Source organism: Oryza sativa, chromosome 7, assembly GCF_034140825.1.
Source record: "Oryza sativa Japonica Group chromosome 7, ASM3414082v1".
Lineage (NCBI taxonomy): Eukaryota > Viridiplantae > Streptophyta > Magnoliopsida > Poales > Poaceae > Oryza > Oryza sativa.
The window spans coordinates 4,558,819-4,583,522 of record NC_089041.1 but is presented as its reverse complement, the minus strand read 5'-3'; the positions used below and the strand labels follow the sequence as shown (position 1 = coordinate 4,583,522).

The 24,704-nt window shown below is 42.4% G+C and overlaps 3 protein-coding genes across 3 annotated transcripts; all 3 read left to right on the top strand.

The window, feature by feature from the left end:
- Positions 1-8,949: 8,949 nt before the first annotated feature.
- Positions 8,950-13,582, top strand: LOC4342588 (protein COFACTOR ASSEMBLY OF COMPLEX C SUBUNIT B CCB3, chloroplastic). The gene is made up of 2 exons (XM_015789236.3): positions 8,950-9,599; positions 13,140-13,582. Exon 1 carries the CDS (start codon positions 9,054-9,056, stop codon positions 9,579-9,581), a length of 528 nt encoding a protein of 175 aa, XP_015644722.1. The 5' UTR covers positions 8,950-9,053; the 3' UTR covers positions 9,582-9,599; positions 13,140-13,582.
- Positions 13,583-15,082: 1,500 nt separating this feature from the next.
- Positions 15,083-19,365, top strand: LOC4342587 (uncharacterized). Its single transcript, XM_015792131.2, has 6 exons — positions 15,083-15,530; positions 16,536-16,695; positions 17,042-17,218; positions 17,311-17,394; positions 18,344-18,425; positions 18,556-19,365. The coding sequence occupies exons 1-6, from the start codon at positions 15,145-15,147 to the stop codon at positions 18,993-18,995; spliced, it is 1,329 nt and encodes a 442-aa protein (XP_015647617.1). The 5' UTR covers positions 15,083-15,144; the 3' UTR covers positions 18,996-19,365.
- Positions 19,366-20,818: 1,453 nt separating this feature from the next.
- On the top strand, positions 20,819-23,809 carry LOC4342585 (probable serine/threonine-protein kinase WNK3). The gene is made up of 5 exons (NM_001403029.1): positions 20,819-21,037; positions 21,127-21,164; positions 21,283-21,889; positions 21,967-22,471; positions 22,589-23,809. The coding sequence occupies exons 1-5, from the start codon at positions 20,933-20,935 to the stop codon at positions 23,137-23,139; spliced, it is 1,806 nt and encodes a 601-aa protein (NP_001389958.1). The 5' UTR covers positions 20,819-20,932; the 3' UTR covers positions 23,140-23,809.
- The last annotated feature ends 895 nt before the right edge of the window (positions 23,810-24,704 follow it).

Sequence of the window (24,704 nt, the reverse complement as noted above, 5' to 3'; positions counted from 1 at the left end):
TCCGGTTTGTGGTTCAGGGGGTAATTCGGACGACCACGATAGTTTGGGGGGGTAATTCGTACTTTTTACTATCTAATAACTTTACCAAAATTTGATAAGATTTATTTTGGCTAGATATATTATATATACCACGGACATCATTTTCAACACTTTTTTTTTCTCTCGTGCTACGTACATGAGCGTAAGATGGGAGGAGGGGACGAAAAAGAAAACTCATTAACAGATAGCAGCAATTAACGGTGGCAGTAGCATGAATTGGAACGGTTACTGTCCCGTGAATTCGTCAGCACTCAGCAGTAACTGGCTACTGGCTAACTGCCATCCCCAGTCAGACAATGGGCAACGTACTATCGCGATCGATCGATCTGCTGCCGTTCAGCAGTATCAGATAGAGCAGCAAAATAAAAGTCATCACAGGGGAGAAGTGGCCATCTTCAATGACGGATCGATCGATGGATGGATCGCCTGGATCTAATTAGTCCAAGCTCGATTAGCACAAAGCACCAAACCCTTAATCCAAAAGCGACGCTAGCTTAGCTCGATAATGGGGGACACTAATTAATAATGCATGGCGGACAGCAACATCACCTCACCTCACCTCACCTCACCATGTTAATTATCTTGCCACAGAATACACAGAGGCTGTTTGTGTGTGAGTGTGAAATGAACTTTAATTAATTAGCTTCCTTAAGGCAAGCAGGGATAATGGTTTGCTTGATTTTATCCGGCCAGCATTGTCCACTCATGGTGTCCAATCCATCTGATCTTACCTACATGTTGCAAAGCTCACCTCAGCATGCAGTGTGAAATTTTAAGATGGGGATGCTGCACCTTGCAAATTCAGACACCTTTTGCATTTTAAGAAAGGAACACTGATCTTGACATTTTGTCCATTGGGGGATGTTATTTGTTTTTCTCCCCCTAAAACAGATAGGGTGGTTATCTTAAAGCTCAAATTAGTGTGTGATTAATTATGTGATATGTGTGGCACCTTATCATTCTTGAACAATCCTAGAAGTAGCATTACTGATTTTAATATAAGTTGTTTTAGAGTTATGTATAAGAATTAATTGAAGGCCGGTTTTGTTTGTTGCTAAACTAAACGTGTCAAATTTTGATGATGCTAAATTTAAGTAAAGGCAACAAACCAAACATGTATTGGCCATTACTACCCTATCAAATATTAGCGTGATAATACCTTTTAGCCACTCCAGAGAGATGGGTGGCAAATTGCCACTTTGTGATAAGGACGAGACGGATATGGTAAAGAGTGTCAAATAATTAAATCCCCAAATTGTGGCAACTTCGAAAGCTTGCACTCCAAAAATGCTGCACCCAATTTTGGTAAGGTTCTAAACCAAATATTACATCAACATCTTTATATAACCAAAATTTGGCATTAGGGTTAATTTTAGCGACAAAACAAACAGGAACTAAGAAATGAAATATTGGGAAAAAATGAGTCATATTTATTTATTTAGGAGGCGCAGACGTGGAGGAAAAGGATTAAAATGTATAGTAGATGTTTCAAAATGACTTGCACTAAAGAAACAAGTCTAAACCGTCTTATATTTAGAATGAGAGATGGTAGTTCAGAGTCCATCTAGCGTAATGGAAAAAATAATCTTTCTCACAAACTAAAGTGTCAAGTCATAAAATAAACATGTACTGTCTGATTTTCTCTCCGAGTGGTATGAGCCGTTAGATCATTATTTGATTGGCGAAATTTCTCCTCGATCCTTCGTGAAATTTCAAATTTCTACTTTTTTTCCTTTAGTATATGAACCATCAATATAACCCTGTAGAGATCTTGAAGATGATTGCACAGACCAAAAAAAGTGATACCTTCCACTCCATTTGCTGAGTACTACTGTCCTAGCTAGAGCCATAATTCTTGTCGAGATCCCATAATCACTCACTGGTACATCAACTGACAGCCTACCACACTATTAAAGAGGAGTAGAAAGCTACACATTTAAGCAAAGCGATGTGGTTAATGGATCGATCCAGTACATATATTTTTTGCTGAATTGTTTGCCTACACTGCACTTAGTTCAATAACTACATCTTTGGGAGTGTACATGTAGAATTTGCACACATTTTGAAGCAACAAAATTGTCATTCTTCTTTTTTTTTTCTTTTTCAGTTTTGACAATACGTAGTACAAGCTAGTCTAGTCGGCAGTCACCATCTCGATCCTATTTCGAAGCTTTGCTGTTTGGTGAAGAAATTAGAAAAAAAGGTAGTAGTAGTAGTAGAAGTAATATCATGTGATTGTTTGATTTGTACAGAACGTACAACGTCTGCATCCTGCTCATCTCGATCATGGCAATGTAGCTTGGATGTACCAATCTTGAGGCTGCAGCATGTCGGCAAAATTTGCGTGAGAGATGACTAACAATAACCATTGGATGGATAGAATGCATCATTGCATCAGAGTCACTTGCAATAAAATGAAGCAGTACAAATTCTTCAGAAATTAGCTAGGAAAAAAAAACAAATTCCCAAAATATTTGTTGTTAAAGGAAAAGAGCAAAGCATGTGATTTTTCATTGTAACTATATCTGAAAATGTATCAGCATTCTGATCATTTCACATCTGCCAAGGTTCATTCAGCAAGTTGGGAAAGAGGCTCAGAACTGAAGATTCATACGAGAAGTCGTTTCATCTGTACCCTGATGTCTGAACTATTGTCGAAAATGATGCAATACCCATCTACAACAATATGTTTTTTTAATACGCAAAAAAAGAATAAAACTCTTAATAAAAGATAACATTTTGGAACGACCTAGCGACCTAATGCACTATAAAATATAGCGACCTAGTAATACAGTAGTACAAAAGCTCTGAATTTATTTGCATCGGTCATGCTCTCCATGATTCTCCACGAGCTAGCAATGGCCCATGGGCCATCGGTGTGTGAGGCCCAGTAGATTGGGCTTGGGCTAGTCTAAAAACAAAGAGTTGGGCCGTGAGGATATGCCCTAGACTTTGTCATCGGCCGCCGCCGCCTCGCGGGCGACGAGCTCGTCCGCCGCCGGCGCCGATCGTCTACGCGCGCGGCATGCCATCGCCGACGAGGTCTCGTAATGGCGAGCAGCAGCAAGCGCCCGGCTGCCTTGATCCCGTGCGGAGGCAGCAGCAGGAGCACGCGCCGGCGGCTGACGGCCGGTCGGCCGCCTCCGCCGTCGCCGCCACTCGGGATGATTCGTCGTGGGCATCTCTCCCGGAGGATCTGGTGAGCCACCACCTGCCCGCGCGGCCGTGTCGTCGCCGTGCAAGCTGCGCGGGGTTCGTCAGCTTCTTCAACCTCTCCACCGGCGGCGCCATCGCCCGCGTCCGTCTCTCTCATCTTCCGCGACCACTGCGCGACCTCTGACTCTGATACCATATTAAGTAAGCATGTTGCACTTTATAGGAAAAGACAGGCAATTCACTTTATACACTCCAACAACCGCCATCATCCGCCTCCTCCACCCCCTTCACCGGCGGCATCGCTGAGTTCCCGCCGCTGGACACCTAGCTGCCATACGTGAGCCATGTGAGGTAAGTGGTTTTGTCTCAGAGACGTCGAGGCGCGCGCCGCTGTCAGAGTGGCCGCCGGTGGAGTCGTCTCGCTCACGATGTGGCTATTTGGAACGGTGTATGTGTCCGTCGCCATCTCCGGCGATAAGCAATGGATGAATGGAGGATTTCAACAAACAGGAGAATGAAGAATTTCTTCTCCCCATTGTCATTCCAAGGCAAGCTATATGTGTTACTCTCTCTGTCCCATTTCAAGTGCAATTGTGAGTTTCCGTATTCAATGTTTGACTGTCTATCTTATTTAATTTTTTTATGATTAATACTTTTATTGTTATTAGATGATAAATTATAAATAATATTTTATGTGTGACTTTATTTTTTAATTTTTTTTATAAAATTTTAAATAAGATGGATGGTCAAATATTGGACACCAAAACTTACAACCACACTTAAAATGAAACGGAGCTGAGGGAGTATATGATCATGCCAATTTACGATGAACCAGAGATTGCAGATCGATTCACCGACGGACACCTCGCCGCCGCCGCCAAGATTGATTGCCAAATGTCCAGCAAGAACACCCGAAGCACATTTATCCTACAATTTGGTGGAATGCGGCTTGGAGATTCAGATCTGGTGACCACCTCAAATCTTAGTAGTGTTCATCGGCATTTTTCAGTTTACAGGCTACCCGACCTTATGCTGGGAATGGTTGTCCTGGTGAGCACCATCGGTTGCAATTCCCTCTTCCTTGGTAAGAGGAATCTATGTGTCAACTCCAGTGCGTTTCTTACCATTGTTAGCGACACCATTGTCTTTTACCATCACATGGAATTTTGTCTTGCACAATACAACCTCGGAATCGGCCCTGTTCTTTCTCTAATAAGATTTGGATGAAGATTAAGATTTTCGTGCCACACTTTTCAAACTGCTAAACGGTGCGTTTCGTGTGAAAACTTTCTATATGAAAGTTGTTCTAAAATATAAGATTAATCCATTTTCAAGTTTATAATAATTAAAACTCAATTAATCACACGCTATTACCACCTCGTTTTACGTGAAACACTTAATATTCATCTCTATCTTTATCTTCAGGAGATTCAAACCCCGTCATTGTCGCCAGCATCATAAAGACGACTTACGGCGGATTTTATACCAAGTCCTACCAGCATCATTCATCATATCTACACATGTTGCTTTAATAGACAATGGTTGGTGACCAATTTTTTTTTAACTCCATTGTTCTCTTTAGTAGTAACCATTCCTTTGATTGGAGCATTTTGTGGTGCTAGAGGTAATTAATCAAGCTCATTGTTTCCCTTATCTGCCTGAAGGAACAAGGGACAGATAAGCTTTCAGAGAGAAAGCAAGGGGTAGAGAGTGAAAAGAAAGTGGAGAAAGGGGGTAAGTGAAGCCTTGCTTCCAGGGGAATGATTCTATTGGGCTTCTCCAACATTCACTGATTATTGCACTTGCACCCAGGGCTTACTAGTTATTAGGTGTTTTCCTAATATCAATTTAATTATTAGGTGTTTTCCTAGTATTAAAGTTATACTATTAACAGTCCCAGATCAGCTGTGCGGCTGTAGCTTTGCATTTTAATTGGATATAATGTATTGCAATTAGATGTACACACATTTCTCGATTGGGTTTACAAACCGTTACAAGTGTCTGTATTCATTACCAGCACTGATTGCTTATTTTCTTGACAAACATTTTGTGTGTGTTAGTTACAACTATTGTTATAAGATGTTCTTGGTTCAGCTTTGCATTTGTGCTTAACCGGCCGCACAAATGAACTATTAGTTGCACCAATATGTGCCAGGGTTCACAATTCCAATGGAAACCGGTCGAATTCCGCGAAATTCCGAGGTTTCAACGAGGCTCGAAAGTAGAAACCGTCTGATATTTCGATGAGTTTCATTCAAATTCAAATTTGAATTGATAAAAAAGGGAAAAAATCAAATAAAATCTTATAAATAATATGATATTAATAGAACCTATTGGGATATAAATTTTCGAAAAAAATGATGTATTCCATGTATTTACTGAAATTTACAGTAGAAAAGAAAAGAATAACGAATTAAAAAAAGGAAATCAATTTTAGTTTACCTCTTTTTCTAGCTACCGATTGAAATTTCGATGATTTCACCCGGAATTTCGCCAAAGCCGACCGGTTTTCATGAGCTTATCGGTAAACTAAGGGAATTTGTATTTAAATTTTGGTTTATGAAATTTGTTCGGAATCTACCGGCTTTCCACCGGATTAGTATAAGATATGTGCATACAAGGTTGGCAATTATTAGTCTCACAGCTGCTTGTCTGGAGCTGCTAAAGGGCTTAGAAGAAGTACTGGCTTCTTAGGTTTTGCAACAAAAAATTGCAATCAATAAGTAGTGACCTTGAGGACAAAGTACAACACAATTTGATCAGTCATGAACCTGGAGAGTGTATATGTTCCAAGCTCTCTTAGATAACTCCCTAAGCACAGCAGCCGCAATCAACACAACTGAAATTTGGTTATCGTTGTCATTTATGATTGCAACGTTGTCTCTATTAAAATCATACCATGACTTGTTACCATGCAAGACTTTTTTGCCTGTTAGCGCTGAACTTAATTAGCAGAGAGAAAGCAGGTGTATTTTTCCGACGATATGCATATGTATTTGCAAGTTATTGAATTGTTAGTTGAAGTGTTGAACACGCATTGCTCTTATATGTTGGTTTTCTAGAAGCTTAATATGTTCACTGTTCAGTAGCTATAGATGTTACTTTGTCTTTTGCATATTTAGGATCGCATAGATTCTCTATATCAATGTTTCATTATGCATGATTTTTCTAATGTTTTATTTGACTTGATTGGTTCAGTTAATATATATAATGACTGACTTGGCACATGTTTTTCTAGGCGTAAAGCCGTAAACAGCTCCCATTCTATGTTGGTGGTGCCTGCCTGCCTGGTTTTCCTTTAGGGATCAACATTCTGTTGATTTTTCCACAGGGAAAGTAGTTCCCTGTGTTGTGGAAGATTTGCTTTGGCATCCTCCATCATGCTATTATTTCTAGGACAGATGCTTTTCTGCACCGTGGAATCCTATAATGTAGTTATTAGGATTTTTCTAAGCTGTGGTTATTGAAGCACTAATTTAAGTAATTGCCCTGGTATTATTAATGGAGCTGTAATTTGTACTATTAAATGTCTTAATGACAAGTAAGGGGTATGAGTATGACACTGCATATTCATGGTTGGCAGCTTTGGAACTAAACACTAGTATATTACTGTGCCCGAGTATTCATAACTATTTCAGCATTAGTGTTATCTATCAGTGACATGACATCTACAACTCTGCAAAATTACCTAATGTCGGAGATGCTCTAATGTCCAATATATTTATCTTTTTGCACCTGTTTGTGATGTGTTTATCAAGTTGTATATCTTGTCTTGGTCCCATGAAGATCATGTTGTGTTGCCTCAAGTAGAAATTGAAAGATAAGAAGATGGTTAGCTGACAATGCAGCTGATGGTTAAAAGAAAGAAAAAAAATGTAGCCGACGAGGTCTGCAGTTGATATCTTTAATATACCAAAGGTATTTGTGCTTCCGCCCAGTGATTTGGCTTGTTGTTGGATTCGCTTGTACCCTCGAGTTAGTACTTGCTGTTAAAGGAAAATGGCAAACATGTGATTTGTTACTGTTATTATATCTGAAAATATATAAGTACATGCTGCCAACAATCATTCATCATTTCATCCTTAGATTTCAACGATCGAGTTCGTTTATCTATATTCAGAAGTCAGAAGTTTGAACTATAGTATTGCCAAAAGATATTTCTCAGGAGGAAAATAATACATTAGTCATTTCAGTTTATTGCAACAGTTCATAAAAAGAAAAAAAATCGATTCCAAATACAAAACTCAGAATTATTTTCATGCAAGGGAATGCTGCTATAATCTCAATAGTCCACAGGCCAACCCACAGGGTATCAATGGCCCATCACCCATGGGTGGGCAGGGCCTGGGAGTTGGACACTTGGGCTTCATCTCGAATATATGTGATGGAATTTTGATTCTTCGCCCTACAAAATAGTTAATACTCTGATGCTTTAACAGTGTGAAAAAAATACTACCTCCATATTTTAATATATGACGCCGTTGACTTTTTATCTAACGTTTCACTATTTGTATTATTCAAAAAAATTATATAATTATCATTTATTTTATTGTAACTTGATTCATCATCAAATGTTCTTTAAGCATGACATAAATATTTTCATATTTGCACAAAAGATTTGAATAAAAGGAATGATCAAACTTTGATTAAAAAGTCAACGGTGTCATACATTAAAGCGTAATTTGGAACCATGCCATTATAATTTTACAAAGTTTGAGATATGCCATCGGTATCTTAATGACATGTAGTACCCACATGAGTCAATGACATGTGGGTCAGAATGACATATCTCAAATTTTACAAAATTATAATGGCATGGTTCCAATTTTCCCTACATTAAAATACGGAGGGAGTAGTATATTTTGTTGCCACTATCAATTATATTTGACATGGCTACATGAGTTTAATTATAACTTTTGACATGACTGTCATGATAATTCATACAATCACAACCAAAAATAATCATGACATATTAAACTATTAACACAACTTATCTATTATCATCTGGTTATGTCTAAAATTCATATATAACTAGTTATCTGGATTTCTACTTTCTAATAGGAGTTTTGCTAGAAAGAAATCCAAAATCTGGCCGGCCATTAATTCATCACAATGGAATTGTAAATAAAAAAGTTATGAAATTATAGATGCAGAATTGCCGACCACAGACAAGTTTGTTTTTAGAACTAATATACTCCCTCCGTCCCTAAATAGATTTTGGTTGGATGTGATGCATTCTAGTACAACGAATCTAGACATTTGTTGTACTAATATGTGTCACATTCAACCAAAATCATTTTTTATTTAGGGACGGAGGGAGTATATAAGCCGTATATAAACACCTCTCCCTCGTGTTCCGCGCACACCATTTTTAAATAACTAAATGGTGCGTTTTTTTAAAAAAGTTTCTATATGAAAGTTTCTTAAAAAATCAAATTAGTTCATTTTTTTTTAAAATAGCTAATACTTAATTAATCACGCACTAATATACCGCTCCATTTTTCGTGCGAACTGTTTGTTTCCGGTTGGAAACTAGAGATGCTGAACGCAGCCTAATCCAGTTTGACATGGATACTATACAAAACACACACCCACTTACAAGTGGAGCCCACAAAAAGTAGCAAATCCACTGCTGTACACTGTACTGCACCTGCAGTATGTGTCACTGGCATGTGGGTTCCACCTATTCCGGGCCCACATGTCAGTGGCACTTACTGCACATACATTACAGGAGAGGATCCCAATTGGCACACCATATCCTTTCCTCTTCGCAAGCCTCCCCCACCTTCATCTCCTCCTCCGCCTCCTCGCCTCCCCACCCCTTCTAGAACCTTCCAGAACCCCAGAGAGGCGGCGAGATGCACGGCGTCCTCACCTCCCCGTGCCTGCGCCCCCCTCCCCTCCTCCGCCGCGCCTTCCCGAGCCCCGCCACCCGCCTCCTCCCGCCCCAAACCCTAGCCCTCCGCCCGCTCCCCCTCCCCCGCGGCCTCCGCTCGTCGCCGCCGCCGCCGCGCGCCGCGGCGGAGGCGGCGGCTTCGGCGGTGGGCGGGCTGCTGGCCCCGCTCTCGACGCTGGAGGTCGGCCTGCGGAGCGTCAACCTCGCGCCGCTGCGGGCGCCGGTGGCCGCGGCGATGTCGGCGGTGGTGCGGTGGCTGGGGGTGTACAGGGAGGTGCTGCTCGTCGGCGTGCTCTTCTCGTGGTTCCCCAACATCCCCTGGGACCGCCAGCCATTCTCCGCGCTGCGCGACCTCTGCGACCCCTTCCTCGCGCTCTGCCGCGAGGTCATGCCCCCCGTGTTCGGCCGCAAGCTCGACCTCAGCCCGCTCATCGCGTTCATGGCCATTGACATCATCATCATGATCCTTCGCCCGCAGCCACGCATGTGATTGCTCCCGGTGGTTATGGTATGGCATCTTTTGCTTGGAGATAATTATCCGTCCTTGCAAGTTTATGATTATGCAGTAGATGCATAACTAGAGTATAAAAAAATCACGTTAGAAGTTTTAAAAGATGCTCTGGGGGCTAGATATTTATGTATTGCGCATTGGATATTTATGTACTGCGCATTGGAGGATGAGCTACTTGGTTATATTGTGATGCCTCTTAATTTGCAAATGGAGACTAATGTTATGTACTTGCTTGCAATTGTATCGATAATGCAAGGCTATGGATGGTCGAATCTCGTAGTTACAAATGATTTTTGAAAACAATGTAAATTGTCTTGTTGCCTCTGTTGTTGATAAGTGGAGTAAACCATATCAATATAGGTGTGTTTCATGTGTTAATCAGTATTTATTTTGTGCATAAATAATGAGTTCCAATGGCCTTTATGATACAAACTTTGCTCATGGAAGTGATCAAACAAACTTGCAACATGTCAATCACAGCTGGTCTTGCATTATGTAGTGTTGAGAAAATTCCCAGATTGAACCTTTACCAGTTAACCGACAGGGTTGAGCCCAAAGATGTCCAACATAGGTTATGGGCCTTTTTTTTCATTTGATGTGAATATTGGATTATTATGGTAACAAAATGTGGAATTATCGCATGGTGGTTTAATAGTGACAGTTTATAACATAGGAAACCTCATAAAATTGCCAGTCTCAAGTGTGTCTATTCAAGCGTGGCAGGTCTCTATTTTAGAATCTACACCTATATGACTTGTGTGTGGTGACCCACTTTAAAGTCCAGTTGTCCACACATAGAATGCAATTCCTTTCCACCTAATTTTCCAGTGTGATTACTTAGGGGGTGTTTTGATACCCCTAACTAAACTTTAGTCCCTGTCACATCGGATGTTTGGATACTAATTAGGAGTATTAAACATAGACTAATTACAAAACTAATTGCATAAATGAAAGCTAATTCGCGAGACAAGTTTTTAAGCCTAATTAATCCATATTTAGCACATGTTTACTGTAGCAACACATAGGCTACTCATGAATTAATTAGGCTCAATAGATTTGTCTCGCGAATTAGTCCATGGTTATGGAATGGGTTTTGTCATTAGTCTACGTTTAATACTTCTAATTAGTGTCCCAACCTCCGATGTGATAGGGACTAAAATTAGTCTCCCTGCATCCAAACACCACCTTAGATTTCTGAAACAGTATTTTATAAATTATAAGTTAATTAGAAGCGTTCTCTGGGGTTGAAGTACGATCCAAAGTAGAGGCAATCATGTCATAACTTAGACAGGTAAATATAAATTTCAGTACATATCAGTTATGATAGTTGAAAGCTCGAAGCTGAATGTGAACAAATAGTTCTGATGCATATCCTTTTTCTGGACCACATTCTGGCTATTCCCATCAAAAGCGTGTAGCTTCATTGCATCTTAGAGTTTGAACTTTGACAATCTGAATGACTACATTTTTTTTCTTTGTGGGTGATTTACTGAGTTGCATTGCATCATAGATCATTGAATACTTGCAAGCTGATACTTTATTTTGAATTGGTTGTTGACCAGTATGTAAATCTTGATCTCAATTTCATTCTAGTGTAAGTGGGGCCTTGCTGCCTTGGGGAAGCCCAATTTACAGCGTGGTAGTCCAAGTTGATATCACAACCAGAATATTTGCTCCCATAACAAGTACTCAATATAAGAAAAACTAGATTGGTGCTACTCCATAGTTACCACTTTAGATGTATGCCACTGATCAGTTGAGGCTTAGAAATATGTCATTCCAAACTGGCGTTGCTTCCAAGCATGCCATTGTATACCCTTTGCCCGATTTTTTATCTTCTTTAGCAATGCATTTTTGACTGGATGTTTTTTACCACTGGCTATTCCTGGCCCCACCCAAGACCTGAGCTCTGAATTCCCTAACTCATTCCCAACCCGACCCCAAAACCTTGATCGAACGGCAAGCCATGGCAGCCACAAAAGCGCGCTGAACCGGAATATGTTCTTCTCCTCCGGTCCTGCTGACTTCACTCTGGAGAAGATTCTGAGGATGGATCTGTCGAGTTGCTTCTCCACCCAGACTAGTCAGGGCCATGCGAGGTTTTTGTATTGAACCGTGTCAGATTATTAATTAGAACAATACCATGAACTATGTCAGTTTAACACTATGAACAATGTCACATTTAAGTGAGGCCTGGAACTTGAACCATGGATTCATTTCATTTTACACCCCCCCCCCTAAACTACGAAACAAGACAAAATACACCCCTCATCAATTCAATCCGGACAATTAAGCCCCCCTCATACCCTGTTTTAGGTGGTTTAGAGCTGAGTTGTCTTGATAATCCACTGAATCTTGCAAACTTAGCTTGATGCAGGCACTTGTTTTTTACCTGTGCCATTTCTCCCAGATGGCACCTCGTGGTCTTTGGAACTCACAATTTGGTGCATTTCAGTGACTGACTCATACAGCGAAGAACATATACCGTTAGTAGATCAAAACATCAAAATGTAGCCATGCAATGTAACAGCAAAACCCCCCAAGTTCTGGACAAGAAGAAATTTATCGTTGTTTTCTGTCATATAAATCAGTTGTTTGCAGAAACCCCCAAGGTCTTTACAGAAATATAAATCAGTTGTTTCCTGTCATATATATTGTTTGTGCAATGAGGTCTGTGCCAAAAAAAAAAAAAAAGAAACAGAAGCAAGGACAAGGAACAAGTAATATAAGTCTTAATAGCACCAGGTTGACATTGTAATGACAAACAGGGATTTGTTCTTTATGAGAACACAAAATGTGTCAGAAGCAAGGTTTGTATGAGAACAAGTAATGTCAAGACAACTCAGCCCTAAACCACCTAAAACAGGGTATGAGGGGGTTAAGTGTCTGGATTGAATAGATGAGGGGTGTATCTTGTGGTTTTATAGTTGAAGGGGGTAAATTGTACTTTTGCAATAGTGTTGAGGGGGGTAAATCGGACTTGACCCTTCCAATAAAGACAGTGAACTGCTTCATCAGCTTCTAGCTGTGCTCAGTTTTTTTATGGACTTGAACAAGCCACCCTGAATGTGTCTTCATCCCACTTGATGCAGCGAAAGCCTGCCCTGTGCAAAGGTGTGGGCAGTAGAGTCGCTCTCAATTCCTATGGATGCCAATGCATTGTGAAGAAAGGAGGCACTGCTGGAGGGGCTAGGTTAGAGGATGAGATGGGGACAAGATGGTGTAGTACTAATGTTGGCTGGAGCTTGGACTAGACAGGGGTTACTCTTGTCCATGCACACAAAAAAAAAAATTCAACAATATAATATGTAAATTTGATTAAAAGTGGCCAAGGGTACATATTTTACCTTGATGTTTGTTTGTTGAGCATTCACATAGATTACTTCAGAAAAGATTGAGAGTACTGAAAGGCCCCCAAAATTTTATGAGTAGCAAAGAGATCATCAGTTGCTAGGAGCTCGATTCCAATGAAGTGTTTAGTTATTTCAAAACTGGTACTTGCTTTCTTCAGTATTTAAATGCATCATGATGTTGCAGGGATTGGAGGATGCTGGTTGGTAAATTAGGTTTACTATCGGGGCACAGGCTATTTTCGGTCAATCAACAAGGGATGGTGCTGCTGAATTTTGCAAGACAAGAAATGGTTGGTTGAGTAAAGTTGCAAAGCCAATATAGTTCTTCTAAAGGTAGCTCAATTTGAGTAATTTCGAGAAGTTTGTTTTCAAGTGTAGCTCTTCTATGTATGGCACTCGAGGATTGTACAAGTAGTATATGTGCTAGCTACATTTTTTTTTTGTTTTCTTTGCAAATCTTGCTCTCTGCTCGGATTGGCAGTACATCCTGCACATGCGTTTAATGTGATTTCAAATTATTGTATCTTAAGCGTCTAGGCTCATGTTCCTCAACGGTTTGTGACAATTCTTCTGGAATCTCAATTAACACAGGCACGAGCTTATATATTCATATACGCTTTTCTGATCTCTCTGCTGTTTTTCCTCCATGACTTTTATGTTCCTTTCTGATCGAATAATTGTCGTGATGCAATCACATGTTCTGGTTGATCGTTGAGGGTTGAGACTCAAAATGTCAATTCGGTACAGCTTTGTTTGTGTCATCATTGAACAACCGCCTCATATTTTATTCGTGCTATTAGCTGTTGCTACCTCTTGAAAATGTATTCGAGAAAGTGAACTGAACTGACCCAGCTGCTTCGCTTAGGATATGCAGGAGGCAGCCGCCTAACTGGATTCCTTCTGTTGTCTTCAACCGATATCAACAAGGTCGACCAACTCTGAATATTTCGCAACGCACTCCATGAATCCATCTGAATGTGCGTTGCTACAGAAATAATTACTCCTGCCATATTCTTTTCAGTTTATTTACCGAATTATTTGCACCATGCTTTAACAAAACAATCTCAAAAAGATGTTTTCTAGCACATTATTAACTTGTCTAAGCTATTTATTATGTTTATTTTTTAATAATTCGTTTAATAATCTAAATCAAACATGACCGATCTCCCAAATTCCAATTGTCAATATTTGTTAATTTCAACTCGTACCATCGATGATTTAATAGTAAAGATAATATCTGTTATTGTAAGGCATTATTCCATAAACTACATTGACTAGAACACAAAACAATATAGTACCAACTTGACTAAACTAATATGGAGCATTTTCTTTTATACCATTGGTCAAATTTGATTATTGTAAGTCAAAATTAATACTCCTTCCGTCCCATAATATAAGGGATTTTGAGTTTTTGCTTGCACTGTTTGACCACTCGTCTTATTCAAAAAATTTGTATAAATATAAAAAACGAAAAGTTATGCTTAAAGTATTTTGGATAATAAAGCAAGTCAAAAAAAATAAATAATAATTTTAAATTTTTTTGAATAAGACGAGCAATCAAGAAGTACAAATAAAAAAAACTCAAAATCTCTTATATTATGAGACGGAGGGAGTACGAATTTATGGATGGAGCTCTCGATCAACATACCAGATGGCTGGGCCCACATGTCATTGCAGGTCAAAGCAGAGCGGAGCAGTAATTAATTGGCTGCCCCATGTGTCAGGGAGCAAGCTCCAGTGACCAATCCCCACTGCCCGTACCGTTTCAACGATTACCCGCGGCCATTAACGCCCCGCCACGTCACAAGCGGAGGGATCTCATCGTGAATCTCGCACGCTAAATTAATTATTATTTCTATCCACTCCGGTCTCCGGATAAACACGAGTCCGCCTCGCGAGACCCGTATATGTCGGAGGCATATGCTGCCGATTCACCCCTATCCACTGCCAGGTGGGCCCGCCTCACCAACCGCCCCTCCCCCGCTGCCACTGACAGGTGGGCCCAGATCCCCGCGGCCCCACCGGCCAGCCTCACCGACGCATGTTTCACCCACCCCTCCAAAAACAACTCGTCGCCCTGGCCCGTGTCTCTCTCCTCCCCTTCCCCTTCCCTTTCTCCATTTTTGCAAGGGGAAAAAAAGAGAGGAGAGAGAGAGAGAGAGAGAGGGAGGAAGCTTCGAGCCCTAGCAATGGCGGGGTGGTACGAGGAGGCGGTGGGGCTGCTGCGGCGGCCGGCGGTGGCGGAGATGGCGGTGGACGTGCTGCTGTGCGCGGTGCCGATCTGGGCGGCCGTCATGATCGGGCTCGTCATCGGCTGGGCGTGGCGGCCGCGATGGACGGGGCTGCTCTACCTGGGGTTCCGAAGCCGCCTCCGCCTCCTCTACGTTCCCCCGGGCCTCGGCGCGCGCCGCCTCTGGCTCGCCTGCACCGCGCTCTCCGCCTTCTCCGTCGCGCCGCGGCTCCTCTCCACCGCCTTCGGCAGCCGCGGCAAGCACCAGCGCAAGGACGCCGCCTTGGCCGACGACGACGACGCCGCCGACGCCTCCGGGGACGCCGGCGATTGCGTCGATGGCAGGTGGGATCCTCTTGAGTTGGATTATCTATTATCGCTGTGGGTTAGCGTGGTAGGATGAGGTGGGAATGCGCAGCGTTTGCCTTGTTAGCTGCGTCCGTTGGGAACTAGGTGTGCGCCATCTCGAAATTGAATTTATTACTGATAATCGAAATCAATGTGCTCACAACTCAATTCTGTGGTGACTAATGCTGATGGCAGGTTAGGAGCGCCGTAGCTTTTGGTGAAATTGCATAATTTTAACTGAACTGATGATGATGCCATATGTACTGACAGAGCTATAGAGGCTGGATTAATGAAAATCCATTATCTAAAAAAACATGTACTGACAGAGCGAATTTATGCTTATGGCATGCTTGAATTTCAAATTATCGATGTTATGTTAAAATTAAGGTGCTTGATGTCCGTAGTATTTATGCTCCGACAGATAACATTAAGTGAAAGTTGTGCGTATCAAGGGTTTCAATGTGTCATATTAAAATCATATAGTGGAAGGATTAGTACAAGAAAATTCGTTTGCTATTTGTTAAGTACAACTGTTAATAAGATGATCCATTGTACTTTACCCTTGAATTTGACCAATACTGTTATTGCCAAATTGTGGAGTTGAGTAACAGACTTATTCTTCTTTCTTTAGCAACTGAATTTGATGTGATTGAGTTCATTGGGTCAAGTGGGTGATCAATGGTCGATGTACTGACATAAAATGCATCAAGCCATCATCAACATAAATGACTGGGAGCTTCTGACTGAAATTTCAAATGCTGATTAGGACTTGAGAATTTTAGACTTGTTGGACATAATTGAACTTTTACATGATTGCCTGTTATATATTGACCTAGTTGATATGTTTTTTCATCGGGTGACCCATTTGTTATGTTACAGTAGTTAATAACTAATGCAAACAAAAAGTTATTTCAAAGCATGATTGCATCTATTTAAACTGACTTCAATATAGGTTTATGCAACAAACTGTTTGCTAAAATCCTTTTCTTCTGTCCATATTAGAACATTTTTTGAGGGCGGCCATCATGTTGTCACTGAGAAGGACCTAGAACACCTCGTACAACTTCTTGATAACAAGGAGAGTGGGGATACAACATGGCAGCATTTGATGGAACGTACCACTTCCAACATGACTTACAAGGCCTGGCGCCGTGAGCCTGAGGTATGTTTTCCAATGGGATTGTAGGAAAGAAACAGATGTCAAAGTATATGTATAGCGTGATTGCGTAAATGATTAGAGGGCCCTGTATTAGAAATAAGTTAAATACTAGCATCTGAATTGAAAGAAAAACTCTGAAAGTTGAATCAACTGTACCAAGATCAGAATTTATGTTTTTAAAATCCTGTGATGACCTTGGCTTGCCGTGGTATAATATTAATTCATTTCCTTGCTTTGCACCTTTGGTTCATTTCCTGTCTTTTCAATGAATCTACGTTTGATGTGACCAAATCAATAGCATATAGGTTATAGTGCAACATCTAATGGACTGATCTTCCTTTGCTTGTAGGTGGGACCTATCATGTACTGTAGTCGCACTATTTTTGAGGATGCTACTCCTGAGCTTGTTAGAGATTTCTTCTGGGATGATGAATTTCGTCTGAAGTGGGATCCCATGCTTGCATATTTCAAAATTTTGGAGGAGTTCCCCCAAAATGGAACTATGATTATTCACTGGATAAAAAAGGTATGACAACTTGACCTGCATATCTCTTGACAAGCATATCCCCCAAATTACATATTGAATCATGTAATTTCAACATGTTGCTTGTTTTGTAGTTCCCTTTCTTTTGCAGTGACCGTGAATACATTTTTGGGCGGCGGATATGGGAATCTGGGAAAACTTACTATTGTGTTACAAAGGTATTTCTACCACAAGGTTCCAGTATTACTATTTTCACAAGACATTTTTATGATATGCTAACCTGGCTTTGGCTGATGTTCTCATATGGATATCTAACTTAAGTGCTTAACTACTGTAATTGTATGAGCACCTATTGCAAGATACTACCTCTGTTCACGAATGCTTAACCAATGTTCTGTTGCGAAGGCTATTTATATGTGACCAAATTAACCCTAGTAAGTAAACTACTTACTATTTTCTGCCAAAAGTGGAAAGGGGAATAAGGACAAAACTGGAAATTCTACTTGGGAACATGAAGTGACAAATATTTATTCAGAAGAAAATGTGGTGAAAAGTGATAAATATTCATGAATAGAGATAGTATCTGATTTTTGAGGATTCTAGGTAGCGGTCTGGGTGCTTCTCTTGACGCAGAGGCTGGATATTTTCCAATTATCTAAAAGGATGAGGATTCTAGGTCTAGAAGGTAATTAGATTTATTAGTGACTACAAGGCAGATCTTTTAGTGAACAAAAGATCTGGTATACTAAAACATTGTTTGTTGCGTAGCAATCTTGCCTGGCTTTCTGCAAATTGCAATTCTGACATCGATACGATTGTACTTACTTTTTTTGAGAGTGCTAGATCAAACATACATCCATTGTATTTTAAGGTGTTGAAGGTGTAGTTGATGTGAATGGAGATCGAAGTCAATAGTGTCTGGCTTCTAGAGGATACTTTTGCATAGCTCATGCATGTAGCTCTTCTTACATTTGGTTCAAATTTCAAACCTGGATCTCAGCCCAGAGAATCAGACGCCATGGCCTAGCATTCTTGCATAATCAACATTAGAAATACATGTATTTGAAGATTGTTGGCAATGCACTATGTAGAAAATTTGACTACTATCTATTATAGCGCATATGCTTGTTGAGAGACTTGTGAGCACTGAAACACTTCCATTTGCAGGGAGTTCCTTATCCAGCTTTGCCTAAGAAGGAAAAACCAAGGCGTGTGGAACTGTATTTCTCAAGTTGGCGTATTAGAGCAGGTAACTTTTGTTCCTACCACTATTCTTACTTCACCTGAATTAGTTCCTTTCATCACAAGTTTTGGTCAAGAAGGAACACAAATGTTTATACCTTGACATTCTGTTCCCTTTTCTGTTTGGGTAACCACAGTTCAATCACCGAAACAAGATGGACAGCAATCCGCATGTGAAGTAACGCTGGTCCACTACGAGGACATGGGCATCCCTAAAGATGTCGCCAAGGTGGGTGTCCGGCATGGCATGTGGGGTGCTGTAAAGAAGTTCCAGTCCGGATTTAGAGCATACCAGCAAATGAGAGACACAGAGAACACCCTCTCTCGCAGTGCCATCATGGCTCGAGTAACCACCAAGACATCTATTGCTAGTTCCAGTTGCCCCCTGGATCAAGAGCCCTCCAATGCAGCGAAAACCATCGATGAGAGTGAGAATTCCAGAGCGGTTCAACCAGGGTTCGACTGGAAATGGGTGGTGTTCGGTGGCGCAGTGGCTGCCGTCTGCGTGCTCAACACTGGGCTTGTTGGGAAGGCTCTCCTCATCGGAGCTGCATCAAGAAGGCAGGCGAAGAAGTGATGACTGAGTACTGATGATGAGTGATCAGCACCCTACCTGTCAGCTTCTGCAAGATGGCGTTGAGCTCTCTTGCGCTTCAGACTGTGCATGTTGCAAGTAGAGAAGAGGTAAAGCGAAAAAAAAAAGGACATAGATGCGGTGCTACTACAGGAGGCAGATAATTAGCACGCTTAATTTTGGATCTCGTATTTATGCAGTATCGCTGTCGCACATGTGTATCGTCACCATAACGTAACAACAGATCGTCGTCTCTGGCTAATGTACCTGAATTGAAGATATGTCTAATGGGGGATTAATTATTAAAAGGTTTTGCTAATGTGCCTGAACTGTTGCAGTTGATAATAAAATTCTCCGCCGTAATTCTCGACTATTGTTCATTTTGTTATAATAACGTGAATGCTGCCACCTTGTGGCCCTTTCCTTTGTTGAGCCAGAACGATGTTGTTGGACCGGGTTCTGGGTCTTGCCGTTTTGACCTCCTGTTATTTGGTGGGCTGGGCTGCAATTTCTACTACCGGCAGGTATCTGGTTATCTACTTGTCAGAGCCGTCTGTCAATGTGTATGTGAAAAACGTTTTGATTTTTTTTTCTAAGTTGAACTTTTTAAATTTTGATTAAATTTGTAGAACAAATATAGTAATATTCTTATACAAAACGATTATGTAGTAGATGTTACTAATATTTTTATAAACTAAAGAAAAAGTTAAAACATCTTATAATATAAAATGGAGATAGAATTATAGATTATCAGAGGTTTTTTGCAATTTTGCACCATCTTCGGCATCTGGGTAACACCCATAGAAAGAGAGAGAAAGAAAAACTGAATATGAGCATTCAGTTTTCTTTTCTTGATAAGAGATTAGGCTCATACAGGCCGGACAAACCCCTCCATATTCTCCCCAAAACCATGCATATGCATTCATGTGTCTACAGGTGGTGTACATGTGTCTGATGATGTAACTAATGGCGAAAGAAAAAAAATCACATTATCCGGCTGCCCACATATCCAATGTCTCAACCATTACTATCTTTGAATGGGAACGAAGTTTCAATTATCACTGTATTCTTTTTTAATGGAAACAAAGACCAAGAATTTCCTGATTGCAGCTCCTGGATTCTACGCCCAGTGCAGACCAACACCTTATCAATTTGTCATATCGCCTTCAAACTTTTTTTTCAAAGCTTCCAAGCTGCTCCACTTTTCGTAAGCGCCGCCACCACAGCATCCACTAAGCTTAAGCACCGTCATTAGAGCAGTACAATAGCTTAAACATATTTTAAAGAGATAAATGAAGAGAGAAGAGCAGCGGACTATAGATCTGTAGCCAGCTGCAACACGGACTTAAAGACGTAATGTCTGTATGATATGTGGAACCAGATATTAATAGTATAGTAGAAAGCAACTATTATATAAATTGGCTATTATATTAGCTATAGATGATTTGTAGCTAGTAGTTGGCTATACTATTAAACTTGCTCGTAGCATAGCCTAATCACCGTCTCCTTCATCTCTAATCACGCACATGCAACTCACTAGCTCTGAACAAGTACAATAGCAGACTATAAACGAGCTGTAATCATATTTTAAAAAGATAAAAGATAAGAGAGGAGCAGTACTACAGCACGGACTTAAAGACGCAATATGTGTATGACAGGTGGGACTAGAAATTAATAGTGCAATATAAGTTTATAGATAACTATTATATAAACTAGCTATTAAATTAACTATAGATGATTTGGAGCTAGTAGTTGGCTATACCATTAAATTTGTTCTTACCCAGGAATAATAGTACTTAAAAAAACGCAGCAACAGAGAGAGGTGTCTCCTCTCTCTCTCTACCTCCATCTCCTCGAGATCGACATGCCACGCTCACGAGTTCTTCTTGAGTGGATCAATGGAGATGTGTTGCTGCTGAGCTGAGCAGAGTGTGTGTAGAATGATGGGAGCCCTGCAGCAGCAGAGCAATGGCCATGGCCATGGCGTCCTCCTCCTCGCTGAGGCTGGCTATGCCGAGGTTGATCCCACTGGAAGATATGGCAGAGTAATCATCTACTAATCCCATCTCATCGTCTTCTTCCTCCAGCTTCTTCTTACCTTGTTTCTTAATGCTTCCTCTCTCTCTCTCTGCAGTTCAATGAGATTCTTGGCAAGGGATCGTCAAAGATTGTGTAAGTTCATCAGATGATCCAATTTATTCTCCTAAATTAGTTTAATCCTCTGTTTGATTGTGTTTCTTGATTAGAATTTGAGTGTTTGATTGATTTTGGAATGATTTTTCGGGTGCAGGTATAGGGGGTTCGATGAGTGGAGGGGAGTGGAGGTGGCGTGGAACCAGGTGCGGCTGCGCGACGTCGTGCGGGGCGGCGGCGAGCTGGAGCGGTTCTACGGCGAGGTCCACCTCCTCGCCGCGCTCCGCCACCGCGGCATCGTGCGCCTCCACGCCTACTGGGTGGACGCGCCGCGCCGCGCCCTCAACTTCGTCACCGAGCTCTTCGTCTCCGGCACGCTCCGCCAGTACAGGGAGAGGCACCGGCGGGTGAGCGCGGCGGCGGTGCGGCGCTGGTGCGCGCAGATCCTCGACGGCCTCGCCTACCTCCACGCCCACTCGCCGCCCATCATCCATCGCGACCTCAAGTGCGACAACATCTTCGTCAACGGCAACCAGGGCGAGGTCAAGATCGGCGACCTCGGCCTCGCCGCGTTCCGCCGCGGCGGCGGCCACGCCCGCTGCGTCGGCACGCCGGAGTTCATGGCTCCCGAGGTGTACGACGAGTCCTACGACGAGCTCGCCGACGTCTACTCCTTCGGCATGTGCGTCCTCGAGATGGTCACCCTCGATTACCCCTACAGCGAGTGCTCCAATCCCATCCAAATCTACAAGCGAGTCATCTCCGTATGATCTGATCACCACAGAATTTCTCGTGAATTCTTGGACACGATTTGATCAAGAGAATGCGTGTTTCTGATCAGGGGATCAAGCCCGCGGCGTTGTACAGGGTGAGCGACCCGGTGGTGAGGCAATTCATCGAACGGTGCCTCGCCCCGGCGGCGCGGCGGCCGGCGGCGAGGGAGCTGCTCGACGACCCGTTCCTGCTGCCGCTTGAGGATGATGGCTTCTTCTCCGGCGACGGCGGCGATGGACATGGCGGTTTTGGCGTTGGCTACTACAATCTGATGTACAACTACCTGCACCAGCCTGCTTGCATCGACGACCACCATGCCTGCAGCAATGGCGGCTTGTCGCCGTCGAATAGCGTCGGCGACAACGACGTGGACGCGGCCGTGCAGCGGGGGGACGACGACGGTGACAACTGGCTCCGCGACATCCACATGCTGTTCGACGAGGACGACGACGACGCCGCCGCCGCCGACGCCAACGAGCGTGTCGGTGGCGTGGACATCACCATCAAGGGGAGGAGGACGGACGACGGCGGCGTCTACCTCGGCCTGCGCATCGCCGACAAGAACGGCACAGGTACGTGATCGTTGCATTTTTGAACTGGCGGGTGTTCAAATTTGATTTGATTTATAATACAAAATGATGTCAAATGTGGGGGCGAATTTCGTCTGAATTCGAGCTGAATTGTGGCAGGGCGTGGCCGGATAATCTGCTTCCGGTTCGACACCGAGGCCGACACGGCGATGACCGTGGCGGCGGAGATGGTCGCCGAGCTGGACATCACCGACCACGAGGTGACTCGCATCGCCCAGCTGATCGACGGCAAGGTCGCCGCGCTGGTGCCGGGCTGGAGGCCGGGTCCAGCGACGGACGACGACGACGACGACGATCTCGTCGGCGGCGGCGATGATCCGGACGCGCCGGGCGGCGCCGCCGCCGCCTGCTGCAAGAACTGCCGGCCGGCGGCGTCGTCGTCGTCGTCCTGCGGCTCGCTCGTCGACTTCATGTCATCGGCGGCGGCGGCGGAGCGCCATGGCTGCAGGCGGTGCGCCGAGCTGCACGGCCGGTTTGAGGAGATCACGTTCCAAGCCGACGACGACGAAGAGGAGCAGCATTTGCAGGGGAGCTCCTCTGACACCGGAGGCAGCAACCATGAGCAGCACGCCATGGGCAAGGACAAGGAGGTCATGAACATCAATGGCATTGCACAAGATGGCACAGTACAAGGTTCAGAACAGCCATGATCAGTAATTCAGTATGATGATGATGAACATCCGAAGATCGAGCAATTCGACGCTGATAGGCGATACGGATCGGCGATGTTTACAACCATTGATGGGTTCTTGGATTTGAGCAATGGCGCGAGTCGGTGCCGCCACCATGATCATGACCATGGTAGCTCAAAGGATTCATGATCATTGTGAGGGGGAATTGCTCATTGTGAGGGGGAATTGCTGACAGCAATCTCGATCAGCCGCTGCTCACTTTCAGAGGTTACCTTGCCGACACATTGCAAGAGCAACAAAGTCTGTACTGTTGAACAATGCTACTGACGTTCGACATGCCCTTCTGACAAAGTAAATCTACAGTTTCAAGATTGGATTTGCTCGTCTTTTTTTCAGAGATTTAGCATATATTGTAGGGAAGAAACTGAAAGATGTAGTATAACGTTTTGTGACTGTGCTATGAATCTGAAGAAGATAGGGTACAGTTTAGGTAGGCCAAGTGCAATTACTTCCAATCTTCATTGGCTTCAGTTAGTTACATGCATGGCTGTATCTAGCATTCTCTGACCATAAATCAGTAGTGCAAGAAAGTGCAATCAGGAAAGATGCATATGTTTTTCATTCATATTTGGTACGTCTCTTATTCAAAGAAGAAATATTAGGGTGGCATTCTTATCCAAGGGGTACAGCAAAGCAAAGTGTGTCATTCAGTAGTAACATAAGGCAAAGTTTCCTGAGCTGACATCTGAAAGATAACAAGTTGGTGATCAGTGTTTAATTCTTTGTGTTTGATTAGGCAGGAAAAAAAGGCATTGAGACTATAGTGGTGTCCAAAGCTACAAAACACAAGTCCAAGTTTGGAGTTGTGAGTCTGTCTCTGATAAGGACATCCATGTCAAGCTCTGGTACACAATAGATCTAACACATGAACATGCAAACTTGCACATTGCCAGCTATTGCAGGGAGGCATCCATTGCTGCTTTCATAACATTTTCAATTGGGAGCTCCATGATGCACAAAGGGATATACTAATTTATTTATCCTTTTGTTTTAATGTGGGCAACTTTGATCAAGTATTGATCAACCTAGGAATTATTCTTTGAGGAAGCGAAGATTATTATTGCATCGTTTGTTTTTTAATCGTCCCTGCAAATTAGTTCAAAATGTTTAATTTACTTGTTTTATGTGCTAGATTCTGATAAATGATTGAAATGGCCCATACCATGAGATTTGCCAGCTTACCATCATTCATGGGGCATCTAGAAGTAGAGGAGAAAGGGGTCTCCATCCAAGGATACTTTATGGTGACAAGTCGGTGATCTTGTATGGTCCAATGCAATGCATGAACACACACGGATACAGCAATTTGCATGCATTATTTGCACCAAAATAAGTTATAAAATTTATATATATAATATATGTACACGTATTGCTCACCTGTCCTCTCAAGTCCCCATCTGGTCAATATCCTCTCTCTCATTCCTTAGATGTTGACATATGTCTTATCATGTGTTATACAAATAATTCTACTTTAATCATGTAAACTATGTATACCATGTAAGTAATGCAATATTTGCAATTTG